The sequence below is a fragment of the Amphiprion ocellaris genome, chromosome 2, assembly GCF_022539595.1.
Source record: "Amphiprion ocellaris isolate individual 3 ecotype Okinawa chromosome 2, ASM2253959v1, whole genome shotgun sequence".
NCBI classification, from domain to species: Eukaryota; Metazoa; Chordata; class Actinopteri; family Pomacentridae; genus Amphiprion; species Amphiprion ocellaris.
Genome location: NC_072767.1, coordinates 19,638,636 through 19,656,557, shown reverse-complemented (window position 1 = coordinate 19,656,557; position 17,922 = coordinate 19,638,636). Strand labels below are relative to the sequence as shown.

At 40.3% G+C, this 17,922-nt stretch overlaps 1 protein-coding gene across 6 annotated transcripts in view; it reads right to left on the bottom strand.

Annotated features, from left to right (window-relative positions):
• The window catches only part of lrp8 (low density lipoprotein receptor-related protein 8, apolipoprotein e receptor), a 199,687-nt gene that overhangs the window by 69,251 nt on the left and 112,514 nt on the right, over positions 1–17,922 (bottom strand). For all 6 annotated transcript variants that reach the window (XM_035957383.2, XM_035957385.2, XM_035957380.2 and 3 more), the window contains exon 4: positions 10,763–10,891. In XM_035957383.2, coding sequence (XP_035813276.2) covers positions 10,763–10,891 — 129 coding nt within the window. The remainder of the gene's footprint in view (positions 1–10,762; positions 10,892–17,922) is intronic.

Genomic DNA, 17,922 nt, shown 5'->3' with positions numbered 1-17,922 from the left:
TTATTTTTAAGCTAAACAGCACACATTATTCATTCCACAACTCCTATGAATCTGAGGGTGTTGGGAAACTTTAAAGGTGGGGTGATTGTATCAAAGTGGATGTGAATGAGTTGAGGCAAAATACAGATCTGTGTTAGTTCAAAATATTTCAACGTGATTTTTAATTTTAAATCCACTGTTAGTGCAAAGCTGTAGGTCTCTATCATGTTAAAACAAACAAACAGAAGGTGTGGATGAAGAAATACACTTTCAAAAGATGAGATTTTGAGATGTGTGAGTAAAGTGAGTAGACACATATACTCCACACAGAATTGGTTGGTGAGAACTAAGCAGCAACCTCTGCAGCTGAAAATAAAGCCAATGCACAAATGCCAAAATCTGCAGTTCCTTTAATGTCCACTTGAAGCTGGCTCAAAAAACAAGTCAACCCCTACAGACCCTCTAAATGTCCAACTTTTCAGCACAAATAACCATGTTTACAACCTGGTACAAAATAATGGTTCTGGTCTCTATAGCTAATTTCCCCAATCATCATGTCTAACAAAAGGTGAACTGTGATATAACGCACTCATTTAAATTGTATTAAGGCTTAAAGTTGTCTACGGTCAAGGACGTAGCCACTTTGAGTGATAGGTGGACATTGTCAAAGGACACAGATTAGCTTCACAAGCTCAAAGCAAGACTTACTTGTTACCTGCAGCTGTAGCTTTAGTAGATAGTAACCTGCATCCATTTAAGTAACAATATAAACCAGAAAGGCAGTGACCACTTCAGGGAAGCTATTGAAAGAAACTAAAGCATTGCAGAAACCTCAGCGAGATGTGTTGAAAACAAAGAATTGTTGTACCTGTTAACATGTCAAGGGGCATTTTAGTGGCAAATGCATTAAACAGTGAAGCAATTGCATCAGCATCAGCATGCAGTAGCTTGATACCAGTTAGTATTCCAGAAGGTAGCAGCCATTTAGTCGATCATGTTGACACCGTAAATGTTTCTCATCTTTTCAAAGAGGCTGATACAACACTCTTGTTACACATAGATGTGATGGGAAAGGGCTTTGAGCACACTTGATTGCCTGGGAAGTGAGGCGGGTCTGTGGCTGTCAATAGTTTAGCGGTCAGTGAAGCGGCACAATGAAAAGATCCTTCCTCTCTGACTCTTACGTTCTGCTGCATCTCCCTAAGGTTGCAGCCAGGTTGTGTTTCCACCTCGGCCAAGTTCAAGACAAGCAGGTTTATCCTGTCATCCCCATTTGATACTGAGAGTGTCTGCATGTGTGCACGGAGAAGGACGGGGCTGGGGGTGAAAGAGGAGTGAGTAATGTTCTTTAAGCCATCACTGGAAGGAAACAGTCTGCTTGAGTCTGAAGTGCAACCGCCTCTGGGTGCCCACTGAGCCTGCTGGTGTGCTGGCGCTCCATTACATTACACCTACGCACACAGTGAGAGCAGTCAAAGGATTATAAATGAAGGAGAACATAATGGGAAGAAACTCGGAGACAAGAGGCTAACACTCGATGTCTATGCAGCCACCTCTTCTAGTGGAAATGTGGGTGAAGCAAGATAAAAGAGGCAAAACACACCACTGCAACCATACACTTTATAGATGGGTGAACTCCTCTTTGATCTGTTATCAAATAATAGAATCAAAGTTACATTTACTCGCCAGCTACCTGGACTAGAGAAGTTATATATTGCATGTGTGTAGGCTTAGAAGAGGGAATGTGCACATTTTTATTTTTACGTCTTATTCTCCACATCTTACTGAGGATATTTAGTCCATGTTGAAAACACCTGATAAACGTGTATATTAAGATGTGGAGCTGTATTAACTCCCCTCCTTCTACTACCTGTGAGATTAACACACACATACAGCACACACACAGTGCCTCCCTCTCCTCCGCCCCTCTCTGCCCTGCAATAAAACACCAGCTAACATATCCCTGGTGGGCATCGATTCGGCAGCAGCTTGCTGTAATGTAACATAGCAGCACAGGCAGACGTGAAAAGAGCAACAGGTCCCCAGGGCCTGCAGGAGCCTCTCTGACTACTGTCTCTCCCCCTGTCTGCTTCTCTGTTTGTGTTCCCCCCGTTTTGTCCAGGTCAACAGGGCTGAAAATGTCTGTAGAGCAAGCGATGGCATTGCAGAGAGAAGAAACCAAACTGACTGATCTAAGTAAAGACACTTGCAATGGTTGTTGTTTATACAGTATGGTTATCTTGACTGTATCTGAAGTTTGACTTGCACAAAGATGATAACAAAGTAGAGACAGTGTAACTGATAAGTAGAGATGAGGGAGTGCAGTAAGCAATTAGTTCACCTTTAGATTGTGCTTTAGCATGTCATAACTAAGTTTGGCCTAGTGCCTTTGGTATAAGTGACCACAGCTCATGTTTTGGGTTTTTGCCTTAGCTTTGTTGTAGCTTGGTTTCCTCTTTGTTCCCTGTCTTGGGGTGTTTTGGTTGTCTAGTGAGCTTTTGTTTGGAGGAACATTGGGCATGCCTCTTTGGTTTAGTCCTCTTGTGTTAATTCCAGTTTTGTGTCTGGTTGCTGGACTTTTGTCAAAGCAGTGTGTGTGGTGAATTGTTTTCCAACTGCAGGGCATGTGTTGTTGGACAACTGTGATGAGCTCTGGCGCTTACTCCTGGATTAACATTTTGATTAGGCCTCTTTGTCTGGTGAGGTTGGAGGGAGAACTTCATCTCCTGTTGACCATGCCTCTCACTGTGTTTCTGTCAGAAAAGGGTTGCAAGCTGATGTGGTATTCACTCTGTGTCTCTCTTTTCTTTCCAACTGGCATCAACCGCCTTTTGTGTTTGTACCTTCAACACTATTACATGATACACATCCATTGACTGTATGCACGTCCCATTGTTGTTTTGTCTGTTTAGTTTGAATCAGTTTCATGTGATCATTTATTTTGGATAAACGCTGACCACCACTGCCCTAAAATCCTAGAAAGCAGCTGCCAAAACCCAGGATGGATCAAACCAGGGTCCTATAGATCTTCAGTCTCACGCTCTAACCGAGATATTTTGGCCTGGTGGTAAATTCAGACAAGTCTCCAGTGAGGACTTCCTACTTGTTGTATACTTTGAGCCAGTTTGACAAATGGCACAAACTAGCTTCAAAAAACGTGAAACGTAGGGAGGTTGAAAGACTTTCACATTCATATGTACATCAAATCGAGGTTTCCAGGTCATCTGTGTGTTTTCTTACAAGGGAACTCAAAGACTCAACATGTTGCATTGTTGCATCTGGTGTAGCATTTAAAAAAACAACAACATACAGTACAGGGAAATTTTTAAAAATGTGAGTGATGATGAAGATAATATAGCAAATTTTCAAAACCTCATAAAAGGAAGAAGCTAATTCCAATAGTTGTGACTAGGTGTGTACAGTAACTGGTTAAATTTTGGACATTAGCCAACACACAAAGCAATATGTATTTTTTTGTGTTAATGAGGTACGTGAAGCAAGACTGATGCAGCACTAATCAGCATACTTCTGTCAAATGAACATAAACCTACATGGTTACAGTTGTTGGTTGACGATTACAAATGGCAGCAACATGCATCCATCCATTTGCTACACCTGCCTCATCCTGTGCACGGAATTGAGTGAACCTACCATGCATGTCTTTGGACTGTGGGAGGAAGTTAGAGCACTAGGAGAAAACCCCCACAACCACCGGAAGAACATGCAAACTCCACACTGAAAGACCCCAAACGACCAGCACGTTCAAACCCAAAGAAGTCCAATGGCAACAACACTAAATGTGCTCTGTACCCAATGGGACAGGTGTACAGTGTGGTTATTCTGCTTTTTTGAACTGTGCTACGTGAGCCTCAATCTTATATATGAAATTTTAACAGTAAGCTTAAGTGGAAGCTATATAGCCACAAGCTGATGTAAAAAAAAGGCAAATCCATTATAGCTTGTATATTAGCATGCTAGTCACATTGGCACGATTACAGTATTTTCATAGCTCTAAGGATCAAATAGCCTGACTGACTGTGATACAGCTAAGCCGCTCCTGGTAGCGGGTTAGCACAGATGAAAGTACTAGAGAGGGGGAAAGGATGCAATGAGCAGCTAAGAAAGACAAGCAAAACTAAGAGGATTAAAACACATAGAAAGATGAAAAATTCCACTCTCTTTTTTCCCCAGGTAGTAATGACATAAGTGCGACACATTTAATTGATATTTTGAGGAATTAATTTGCTTGCGTGTGGACAGTTTAATTAACTCAACCTCTTAATTTTAATTCTGACATTTTTTTTTTTCCAATTTAACAAGCATCCATAATGCATTGGTAGGTTAAGGGGAAATTCTTTGAATGTCTCTGCTAATTTACGTGTGTGTGGAACTGTAAAGTTTGCGGTGATCATGTCTTAAGCAAGCTGGATAATTCCTGTGCTTGCCAAGTTAGTGCCTCAAAAGGCTGCACACATGCATTCAGGCACAAACACATGCTGCATTAAGCTTGCACTAATCAGTTTATTAAAAATACAAGTTGATTGGTGAGGAGGTAAAAGACATTTTTAATTATGTTTTCTTGTGAATTTTTCCTCAATAAGAAAAAAAACATATTCAGTAAATAAAAGTGAGGTCATCTGTCTTGAAAACACCCACTTGACCAAAACACACAAAAAAAATGATGTTTTAGCTACACACACAGACCCTGATGCATGCAAATACACAGCTCACAGCGGCTGTGCGCCTAAACAAATGCGATTTCACATTAACATAAATTAAAGGCTCATAAACTTTCTTCAGAGGCCTCCTCTAAATGTAATAAAGAACCTCTCTTCCTGGATCCATGTTTTATTCAACATTTGGATATGCTCAATTAGCAGCCCTAATTAACGGTAGCTGTACTCCAATTGTAGCCGCTCATGGAGGGAGGGAAAGAGAGCGAGGAGATCAGAGGTGGAGGAAGGCGGTGACGGAGGTGGTGAGGATTACGGGATGGATGAAAGCAGCAGATTTCTAAAAGGATGTATATTTTCACAAGCACACATTTATGCAACCACAGAATGACGATGGGATGCTACAGTGTTATAATGTACTTTTATAGCAAGTAAACATTCAAAGTTTAATCTTTTTTTACAAGAACACTGATCCACATGCCGCTGTAAATTAATTTAATACGAACAACAAGGTCCCAACAAAACCTGTGCATCTGTTATCTGGCAACTATTTCTATTGTTTACTAAAGACCTTAATGAGTGTGTTACAGAAATGTAGGAATTATCAGAAAGCAAGCATGATGGCTGAATTTAAACATTATTCTACAACCAACTGCTATCAGACTGCTTTGTCACATAGCTGTACTTTGTTATCAGTACATACTCAATTGTTTTGTTGCTATAATTGTGTCTAGAAAATCATGCATAAATCAATGTTAGAGCGAATAATAAAGACAACAGCAACAGCATGATCAGGATTTCTGCTGAGCCAAGTGAGTGCTGGTCTGTTTTATCTTCATAAATCATATTTAATACAAAGTGAAGTGACAGGAAAGTGGATTTATACATCTTATATTTTTTGTACAACTTTAAATTATGAATTATTTGTTTCTCAATGGCAAACATTTATTTTACTGTTCTGCACTGTCTGAGATTTACCAATTTAGTTTAGTGTATGAACAAATGTAGGAAATATTTTACAGACATACAGAGATACTGTTCTCTCTCTGTTCAACAATGTTTCAAGAGATGGATCAACTTTTAGCTTTCGTCCTGGAGAGCTGAGCCAAAACGCTGTCGATGCACTCGGTAATCTACATTCCTACAGTCACATAGGATGGTGACAGAAAGAATAAGATCGTAGATACAGTTGTTCGAAATGAATTTCCTTCAAAGGATGTCTGGATTCACTCTTAGAGAAAGGGCAAGGATCTCGGCCATTTAGCGAGACTTAGAGCATAACTGCTGTTCCTCTGCATGGAAAGATGGTTCAGGAATCTGTTCAGGATTTCTCATGGACATCTCCTATGTGAGCTGTTTCAGGCATATCAAACCATGGTGAGACCTTGTGGCAGATCCAGGATATGCTGGAGAGATTTTCTCTCTGAGATGGCTTGCAAATGACTCAGTATTCTCTTGGAAAAGCTGAAGGAGGCAGGAAAAGCATGGTCTGGGCTGCTTTGCTTGGGCTGCTGACCCCACGACACAGACCCAGATAAGCAGCAGAAAATGGATGCATGGCTAGACAAGGATCCCTTAGACTTGTTTTTTTAATTTTTATGTGAGGTCAAAAAATGGAAGTTTTCTCCACAAAAGGTGAACTTCTTAATATTCATTGCTTCTTTCTTCATCTCTAAATGATAGATCAAAAGTTGATCTCTGCAGGTTATTACAACAGCAGGACTCTCGTAACACCCCATCTACACTCAAACCACATCAGGCAGTAAATCAATTACCATAACCCCCTATGAAATATTTCACGTCTGTATAAACCACTTTATTTTTCACTGCCGTAATGGATAGAGGCCCACACAGGTCAGACAAATGAAAGGCAACGGAAAAGAATATAAAGTCTCTGATTGACCTTTGTGTCAATACACGGAAATAAAAGAGAATAAAAAAGTGCAGGTGCTCTGCAACGATGGAAGGAAGAGAGAAAGAAAACTTGTTTTTATGGTTACATAGTTTACATGGTACATCAGAGAGACAGAGACGGCATGTAAACACTACAGTGGCAGCTCAGGTTACATGTCTAAGTCTCAACAGTGGTCGTTGTTTTCATTAGGTCGTGGCTATCAATTCCCTAATGTAATCACTCTGTGTACTAGCAGTCTGCAACTCACAAACAGAATGGAGATGAATGAATGTGTGGAGAGACGTAGAGAGAAATTTTCAGACATACTAGTAGTAGAGAGAGTATAGGGAAAATATTGAAAAGATATAGCGAAGACACATCCATCTGTCAAAAAGTGTTTTTTGAAATGTGGCCAGATTGTGACAAATGGTAAATTTCATGTGTTTGCATCAGTTGGGTTGCCGAATAGCGGAAATAAGATTTCTGAAACATTTACTCTCGGAAATTTTAAGAGCAGATTATTAGGCAGTTTACGTCCCAAAGTTGTAATGTTGGTCATATTTTTTCTGTGAAATTATGGTGTACATTTATAGCCAAGACTTCACAAGTCGTGACATATTGAGAGTAATACCAAACCTGTATGATTTCTTTCTGTTGCTATTCCAATCAACATTTATTTAAAGGAAACTAGGTGTTTGTGGGATATGTAAAACAAAATGTAATCTTCTCTTATACATAATTAGCAAAAAAAAAAATCTGGATCACAAGCTGATGCAACATGAAAGAAAAAGAGACGGAAGAAGAGAGATGAAGAAAACAAATTATGGAAAACAACAGAAAGACAAGGAGCTTTAACTCTTGATGCTGCAAACCACAGGATCCCTCAGTGGAAACAAAGATAATGGTTAAGTGAAAAGTGACCTTTAGCAATGGAGAGGAAGCATGCACTGTGCTTTCAGTGTACCCCTGTGACTGCTGCAGCGAGGCAATACTCATGATGTCAAGGCAGCGTATTACAGGCGATAGCTTAATAATAGTATTTAAAATACATGTGGGCGTTTTTTGTATATTATTGCTATTTGAATACTGTGCCACCCTGAAGGGTTAAAAGTGAGGAGATGGCATGACTCAAAATGAATAAAATTTTCAGAGTGACTTTATTGGAAGGGGTGCATAATGTCATAGCCATGATAGGACACCTGTTCTGAACATAAAGGAGGCGTTTTGAATGTTTATGACTCCTGTCACTAAGTAGCATTCAGTCCTTTGTACCAATTTTAATGCAAAGTTGACAAATGCATGAAAAATGTCAGACTACTTGACAGTAACCTAGGCTGAGGAGGGTTATGAGTGAGGTCAAATGACATACTTTAGCGATTAGTCCACAAAGTTTCAAAGACATCATAGCACAGATGTGGCACTTAAAGAATTCAGAAAATATATTGATCAGACAATTCGGCAATGCCAAGGACGATGGTTGTATGACACTGTCCCGGTTCTCCTCTCAAAAAGCACTTTATACATTCCGTTTAGCCATTAAAATTGCAATTACAATTCCTTCACTATTCCTTTCAATAAGAACCTAGTTTTGTTAGGTCAGAGTAAGTGACCAGGGATGTTACCAAGATGACTGGCGAATGGCGTGACCTACCTGAAAGGATCTTTATTGTAACACTGTAGATGAGGTAAATATTAATGATACAATTCAATTTGGTCTCATGAGAACCAATGTCAAAGCCAACCCCATATGACATATTCATGTAATCATAGACTATAGATGAAAGATGGAAGTAGCTTCCAGGTCTGAAAAGTGAGGCCAAAAGTGCCATAAAGCTGCATTTTATCTAACAGCCAGCAGGGGACAACACCTCTAGTTGCAAAAAGAAGTCTGACTGTATACAGGAGTATAAAAAAAAAACCCCTTCCTTCTTCCTTGAAGAATAGGGCAGCATGATGCTCATTTTGAAAACCATGTAGAGCAAAACAGACATAGCAGAGTACATATTTTGGCAGAGCTACTTTGTGATAGACACATTGCTCAGCATTGTATCAGCATGAAAAATGTCCTTGAATTTTCTGTCACATCCACCCCTTGCTTGTTACATCTGATTTCACAAGAGCAAGATGGTGACAGCCAAATGCAAAACGCAAGGCTTCAAAAAATGGCAATCCACAAACCAGTGGGTGAGATTACTGATGCTATGTCATTTTTTCATACACAGTCTATGAAAGTAATGTAAATTTAAAACATAGTTCCATCAAGATGGATCATTGACCATTCTTTGTCGAGATTATTACAGGTTTATGGCAGGTTATGTTGTCTTGGTTAATGGCAAGTTATCGTAAAAAAATTTTCCTCATTAAAAAAATAACCTAATTAGCCAAATGGCGCTTAATGATGAATCAAATATTCATAAAGAATTCTCCATGTTCACTGAAGTCATGTCAAACTTGTGCACATCCCGTTCAAACAAAGTGTTACCAAAACTGCCTCGGCACTTCATCAAGTTCATTAAAAGCACTGCAAGGGTGTAACAGTGACTAGCAGTCATCTCACAGTACATGTTTGTGTATGTGTGTGTCATTAATTATACATGCATGCACACGTCCTCGACTTCACTTGCATGAGAATGTATGAATGTCAAAGTGCCTGAAGGATGTCGGAAACATTATGGGAAAAGTACAAGACTCCTTACACACTAAACGCTGTAGCTCTATTTTTATGAGGACCATCCATTGCTACATTCACTCCCCACTTTAGCACATTGCACAAATACCTACAACTGGCCAAAATGTCTTCACCTACACTCCATAAAAATGAAATCACTCTGACCGGCAGACAGACGTTGGTGTGTTTTCTCTCACAAACACACCAACGTACACAAGTTTGTACGGAAACTCAGAATACACAATACAGGTTGCGTAAAGGGCAACTCTTAAATCTAATCTATATTCTTCGGAAAAACGCTGTGTGTGCATGTGTGCGTTTGTTTCGGGTTTAAAAATCCATAATGCTACAGGCCAGATGTTTACGCTGATAAAAATCAATGCCCCTTTTACAGCTGTGATACCAGCTGTAAGGATGCAGGCAAGGGAATGTGAAAAGAATGTATATATGACAACACGAGAATGTGAAGGTGTCGATGGTGGAGCAATGTGGAAGTACTCTGCACTTTGCTGAGAACACTGTTCTATGACTTTTCAAGAAAGCTTCTGAAAAGCCTCATCTGTGCACATTAGTGAAACAAACTCCACGATCACAGAATGATTGTGTATTTGTGTAAATTCATTGAAAATTGAGACTATGGCCTTTGTTGCTGTGTGAGTACATCAGGATTTTTATGTGGATGACAAGAACAAATATGACTAAAATTCAGGAGCCCCTAACCAAACCAATGATTTACATAATATTATTCCTAGTTGCAACCTGTTTGTGCACTGCAAATGCACCAAGAAAATGCAGAGATGAAAGATTTTACTTGTTGGCAGATATGACATTGAATTCAAACCTTTTCAGGTTTTTCGTTGAACCAGATTTTTACTGAACCATAAAATATATGACTACCCAAAGTGTACAGAAAACATCTACACTTGCTTTACATAGCTAAAAGCCATGCATCCCCAGATTTGACATTTTTAATCACATTCCTTAAAAGTGAACTTAAAATTGATTTTCACCTCAGGATGTGAAAAAAAAAACTCAGTGAAAACACTTGTAACAGATGAACTGAAACAGAGAAATAATGTCACATGCATGGGTCCTACAGCATTTCAAGATTTTTTTTTAAAAATTGTACTTCTCACCTCTGACATCATCAGTTTTGTTCTTTTCTATGTATTTCCTACTCACCTCTGCTATTTCTGTCAACTTTGAAATCTTCACCAATTTATTTTCAGGGTTTTCAGTCTACCAGAGACAAGCGCTTCACAGTACAATTCATTGGTCATTGTTATGTGAGCCGGGGGGCTTCATAGTTATTTAATATCCTTTCTAAAAGTGCATTTAAATAATTACACTAGAAAATTGAAAATGCCATCTAAAGCTCTGAATCTGCACATCATAAGTCCAAGCATGATTAATTAAAAGTTCTGCAGAACCTACTATTGACCATGTAGTAAAACCAACAGCAGCAGATGAAGCTCTGAAATACATACTGTACTCAGTCCTTTTACTTCCCTCTCCATTCAACATTTCCACCGTCCACCACAAACTTACCTGCTGCGCACTGCTCCTCATCTGCCCCGTTCTCACAGTCTCTCTCTCCATCGCATCGCCATGACAACGAAACACATTTGCTGGCAGCGCCTCCGCAATCAAACTTCTCTGGTGGACAAGTCTGTCGGCCTGTTGCGAGAGGGCGGGGGTGAAAGACAGCGAGGGAGAAAGAGCCAGCGAGAGGGGGAAGACAGGGAAGGGAAATAGATGAAAGAAAAGAAAGAGGGGGAGAGCAAAATGGGACAAGAAATAGGGAGGAGGCAAAAGATAGAGAGAGAAGGGACAGCCAGTCAATGAAACAGTTTGATAACTTAGTTATCTTGTAGCTCAAATCGATTCCCCCTCAAAGGCCTGCAATTAAACTAGACACACAGTGACAGTGGAACAAAGAAGCAGAAACACTGTCAGACGCGACACAAAGCCGAGAAAATACACACACACACACGCACACACGCACACACGCACACACACACAAAAAAAAACAAGTAGCACACGGGAAAAAACAAGAAAGACAAGCACTAGTTTGTGCGTAAATGTAGCAATGTATAAACCAGTGCTCCTTACTTCCTTATTAAATAATATATCACTTTTTTTGATTAACTCCTTAATCACTAAGACTACAACATTTTGAATAGAAGCCAAGGTCAAGAAATAATCTTTCGCCCAAATGGACTAATTTTTTGCAAACTGCTTTCTAATTTGCCTCTCATTCACTGATTTACACACAGAGATACACATTGTAGCAAATTATCATTCTCAACCACCTGGTGCTACTTTGGTTTCAGCATCTAACCCAAGGATCCTTTGACACATGGGCTCAAACAAATAGAGACTGAAATATTAGACTTCCTCAGCCAAATCCACAGATTAATCAATCATGAAACTAGTCGGTATCTGTAGCTCCATACAGATTGCATACCTAAAGTTATTTCTAGTTACAGTATGTGATGTCATATTGGTTGAAATAGTTGTTTTTGAGTGAAAACCTATAAAAATGAATGAAGTGGGACAGTACATGTTACAGATTACTAAACACGCTTCCATATACACACTGTGTGTGTGTGAGAAAGTGGTCCCTCTGGGTAAAAGCCCATTACAGTAGAGAAGGCCATTGTTCCTCCATGTGTAACCCATGGGGTTAGTGCAGAGAGGAAAAATACAGCATTCTAATACATCAAATTTACACTGAGTCCCCACAGCAAATCCCTGTCCCTATATTCTGCAAACCACTACATGCCCTCACCCTGCCTCTCTCCTCAATGTCTCTCTCTCTCTCTCTCTCTCTCTCTCTCACACACACACACACACACACACACACACACACACACACACACACACACACACACACACACACACACACACACACACACACACACACACACACACACACACACACACACACACACACACACACACACACACACACACACACTGTAACACCACAGAGACTCCAGCCCCAGATTATATTACAGTGCTGTGTCAAACCCAACTCCATCAATTATACATATTTGACCACCAGCATGCTCCTTGGCAACAAGCCTGTATATTTGTGTGTGTTGTGGCTACAGATCAATAGGACCTTTGGGATTTGCCCATTCCGGTCTCAATCTCGATTTTATTCATCTTGAATTTCTTTGTTCTCATTCTGATTTTGAACAGTGCTCCATAAATTGCCATTCAAACGCTGCCCCTCGTGGAGGGAGGCTGGGAGTTTCGATAGTGATTGCCAGAATTTTCTCCAACTGTGCAGTCTTGGTTGCCAGGTTCTACACTACTGAAAAAACTGGCTACTTGCATTTTAGCTTTCTGTGGAACTGGATTTAGGTTCAGGGCTTGGATTCCTCCTTCCCCTGTTTTTTTTTTGCTGGCGTTGATCTTTTGGATGACCACTTCCCCGCTTCCCTCCAGTTCTCTTCCTCCTCCTGAATATCAGGCTCTTGTGTGAGCATCTTTTCAATGTGTCCCCCTTAAAGGAGGTTTCCCCTGTCCTTTAAAGAATAAAAGCCTTCTGCAAATCCCCTTTAAGAGAGCGAACGAGTGAGCACCATATCAGCACGGTCTGGTTATTACTGCCAAGGGGACTGAATGGACTGTGTGTACAATAATTGTGTGTGCATGTGACGGTGTGTGTCCATGTACTTGTGTCTTTGATGCACAAAATACAGCTCCTCTGGCCAACATGATGGTGTGAATACCAGTGGGAACTGTGTGTAGGCATGTTAATGGGCAGATTGTCTCACATCTGGCTCACTGCTCAGTCAATTTAAATGTGCATTTTGGAGATACTGGGCTCTATAGATAATAGTAGTCTTGTCCTTCACACTATCTACCTTTTCTTAGTGTGTTTGTGTGAACCAGCACAGTCCACTGGCGAATGTGGGAGATTTCCTCAGACTCCTACAAATCCCCACACAGAAACACCCCCCAAGGGGTTCAGTCCACTAAGTGTCTGACTGACAGCTGGGTTAAAAGGATGTAATTTGTCTGACTGACCGTTTCAGGCCCTGCGAGTCTGGAAGACATAGTCATGGATCAGCTGTCAATCAAATGACTGAATGCAGATGAGCAAGAACAACAGAGAGTTCCACTGACATTGATTATGACAAAACAAATTAGATGATTTCATCCCAAGGGTAACAATTTTCACTAAATAAAAAGGTCAATTCAAATTCCCCGCTATTGTGTGTGTTAAATAATAATCTGTAACTAATGAAAAGTCTGTTCAGCTGCTCTCTGCTGGCCTTTAATATGACACAATAGCAGCCACCAATACAGTCCACAAAAGGTTTTTCTATTTGCAGCCTGAATCATTTTGCACACAATTCCCAGAAATAAATAGAAGTGATAGTAGATGGAGTAATTAGGATGGTCAACAACAGCCACCATGTCTGCACAGAGAACAACAAACAAACACACTGCAACTAAGGTAAGTAAAACTAGTTTGTCTGCCCATCAACATCACATAAACCGAGTGAAAAAGTGCATCTAAACACTAGTGTGATACAAAGTAATCATCGTGGAATCAAAAGCATGTATTTTTATCCAGCATGTTGTCTGACAATGCCAGCACAGATGGTGATAATTTTAATAATGAAGTTGTAATTAACGTATTATTCCCAGACTTTTGAAAGTTGATGCTGAGCACAAATGTGTCCTCTCTCTTTGTTCCTCTCCCACTAAATGCTGACAGGTGTAGCCTACAGCAGAGCAGGAACTGTTCAGCATTGATGGGCTTATTGGCAGTAAGCTGGGGACACATACATGACTGCAGAGATATTGCACACTATGTTCGTATTCTAAGCCAAGTGCAATATCGGATTACTACGCTCACCTTACTCAGAAATGCATGTAAAGGTTGAATCTTTACAAAACAACAGACACAATCACTTAAAATGGTCACAATACATTTTGTACACATACTGTGAATGTAAATGCACACTGTCTATGGTGACAACACACACAAAAAACTACTTATAGCTATAAATCTTCTCAGCTGCCAGTCATAGGCCTTTAACAGGAGATACTATTCTCAAGACTTTGAACTGAATGAATATTTCAAGAGCTGTGAAACTCCTGGGGCATAGAGACCAACACTGGGCTGTTAGCAGCCAACTGGCCTGCTTACTGCCAAGGCTTACAGCAAATAACAGCTGAGGAACTGATACTAGCCATGCTCCAGTGGAGCTGCTTGGTGGTGGGCAGTAAAAGATGGTGGTTCAACACAGCAGCTCCCAGGTGGGTGTATGCATTATCGAAGGAGTATGAGACAGGGTCAAAACAAGTGTGTGCAGTCAGTGAATACATCCAGGATGCATCAACGTAAAGCAAGCGAACATGCACACTTGGCAACATGACCAGGCCAGACCCTTTTCCTCAACTTCAATTTTTGTAGCGTATGCAGGGATATAAACCTCAGCGGATTCAACACTCCAACCATAACCTAACTGTATATTCATTCTATCACTCTGAGTTTGCAGTAATTTTCCAGTCAGAAAGTGAGGCTGGCTTCTCAGTATGACATTGCCATTAGAAAATGGCAGATGCTAGGGAAAATGCATGTAATCATCATTATGACATGAGAAACAGGGAACACGCTGCCAGCTCAATGCTTTATTACCATACTAATGCCCTTATGTTTGCATGAAATGTATTGAACCTCACAAACATCAATATCTAATGCTATTATTACAGCAGCTGGAGGTATGCAATAGGTAAATGTTGCAAACAGTACATTTTTTTGAGAAACCTCAATATCTTCTTGTGCATTTTACATTAGCATCTTACATTAGAAGATAATATTGGAGAGTGAAGATGAACTGACACGAGCAGAATTTTCATCTGCTTAAGGAAGTATACTATCAGAAAAAACATTAACGTTAAATGTAGGACAGACATCACATTTTGTCAGTTTATCACAGCATGTTGTCACCTGTGATGATATTGATTCAATCTTTGTAATGTTACATTATCATTTTATTGGCTTTTGGTAAAGGAAAAATCTTTCATGCAAAATTCAACATACTTAGAACTTGCTATAAATTAATATTAATATCTCAGCCTATATCTAAGTTGTGGTAACACACCTGCATGAATTAAAACTGTCTTTCAAAACGGCGATTTTTTCCCCATTCTTGTTCTTAGCATTTTGAAAATTGTACGCTGGTTGTTAAATAGGTTTTACTGGTCCTGGGGTCAGAAAACTCATTTGGCACATAGGGTACTATGCAGTCTTTTAATTCAAACAAGTCCACAACCAGAAGTGGTACAGACTTGTTATTCCCCTCACATGCCCAGCCTAAGCGTCTATTATGAGCAGGGTATGGGGTGGACTGAGCAAGGCGCTGTATGCTAATGAATTTTTGATTAACTACCTTCTTAATTTCCCTTCAGAAGGAGGGAGGCATTGGAACATTGTGGCACAGCACCATGTCCACTATCCAGCTACCTAGCATCAAAGCTAGCCTCCCAGGTGATAGATTCAGAAGGCTTGAAGGCCTGCAGGCTAATGGCAAGATAATTTATTTGTAATGAGGTGTGTGTATGAGGCCAGCTAATGTAACTCATCCTTAAGTCAATGTCTGTCACACTGAGACAACGACAAAACAAAGGCATAGGGGAGGGAATGTGATAATATGACACATGATAAATGGAGGGGAAGGGAGGCTTATGGATGATTTACCTTGTACTGGCACTAAGGATTATAGTTGCATGAATTTAGAATGCTCAAAGGTACACTGCATTCCCCTGCACTCCTGACGGCATTGCACTGATTGATGAGGTAACCTGCTTCAATGTCTTTTTATGCAAACACTGAAGAAACATGTCTCATTACATCAGTGGGATATTATGAATGGCCAAACAGTCAGCAATGCTGTGAATATCAATTAGTTCCATATGCATAAAACAAAACGTGTGCATAATGTTAGGTTTTACATGTTTTGTGAGTATGTGGTATAATCACAAAGTTCTGGGGCTGTTTGTGGTGCATGTGCATAGACTCGGTCACGGTCAGGCACATGCAAAATGTGTAAGCAGTAACTGTCATGAGTCAGGAGGACACATGGCACCAAGTTATCTGAAGTAAGATCTGTGTCACACACATTTCTGTGATCACTGGCAGGTGCCCATTTTTGATTTCTCAATGGACTGCATGCTTGAGCAGAGACGAAAACACCAAATTTGATGTGATTCAGCAGCCAAGGTGAGCAAACTTTATCCAGGATCACTGATAATGAGGTAGCTCTGCAGCTACCACCATGAAGTCTTCACAGTGGAAGGGCTGTAGTTTTCAAAGCTGGATGTGGTCATGAACACACCAGGAGCATGCTCTTTGTTGTCGTCATCTGGTTGCACACCAGGAATGCATTCCCCAGAGTCAGACTGTCAAGACAGTATTCTACTGTGATGTCTTGAGATATCTGAGGGAGAGCATTTGGTGTGAACAACTGTGGCATTGTCATTGTTGTGGATGAGGCCTATTACCATGGTCTATCAACCTGATAATGACACTGTTGCTGTGGACAGGTGTACAGTTGTGGGTAAAGAGGGAGTAGAGAATGGGACCCAGCAACAACATCTCGGATGCCTGTAGTCAGTGCAGGTGTGGATGTGTGTGGGTTTGGTTGCAGAGGGAGATGCGAATGCCAAGGTCATTAGGTTTGAGGGAGTGTCTAACATGTTCACACACTGTTTCAGTTTTTTGGCTCAAAATACTGCAAAGATGGTTCATTTTACAATGACTGTATAACCCCTGGTTTTAGGGCTGTTCTAACTGGATAGTTTTGTCTAAAAATTGATGAGCCACTGTTCCTGACCCTTTCAGGAAGGACAACTGGATAACTGTTGGTTAGTTGGGTGTTACATAGCACTTAGATCCAATTGCTACTTGCTGGTACAGCTCGAGTCTATGCAGTTGTGGGTGAACTTGAGGAATGGCAGAATTACATCTTAACAACCTTTATTCTACACCCACAAGTTTATAACAACAACAAAATACAATAAAATGGATTTTTACTGTAAGGGACCTTGAAATGCTAAGTTGAAGTCTATAAACAGCCTTGGGTGTCAGCGCGAGGTGCAGACAGCATCCTCTATTGAACATGTTAAGTGAACTGATGTGGTACTAGTGTGGACAGTAGGCATGTTTTCAGGGTAGCGATGACTAGCTGCTCAGACACTTAATGATGGGAGGTGTGAGTACTATACGGTGGGGGTTGTTCAGACTTGAGGTAGAGGAGGCCTTGGGCACCTGCAGCCTGGTTGTTAAGCCAACTCATTGTAGATTATGCATCAGTTGAGGAAGGTGTGCAGGGATAATTGTTGGCAAAGGGCACTGTCTTGGTTGCAGGTTCATGGCTGTTACTATTGAAATGAGTGTTGCAGTTATTCAGCTCATCAAAAAGGGGAAGGTAATTATAGAATGGAGTTGTTATGTGGTTTATAATCAGTGATGGATTTTATTCTCTGCCACATGCATCATGTTAACATGAAAATCTCTACAATCTTATAGGACACAATATGAGCATCGTAAGTACCAAAAATAACCACAAAATGTTTAAAAATGTATGTAAAAATGTATGATGCGAGAGAGAAAATAGACAAATTTCATGCATGTTTTTGACAGATCATCAATAAAGCCTGACTAACAGGGGGTCCATAAC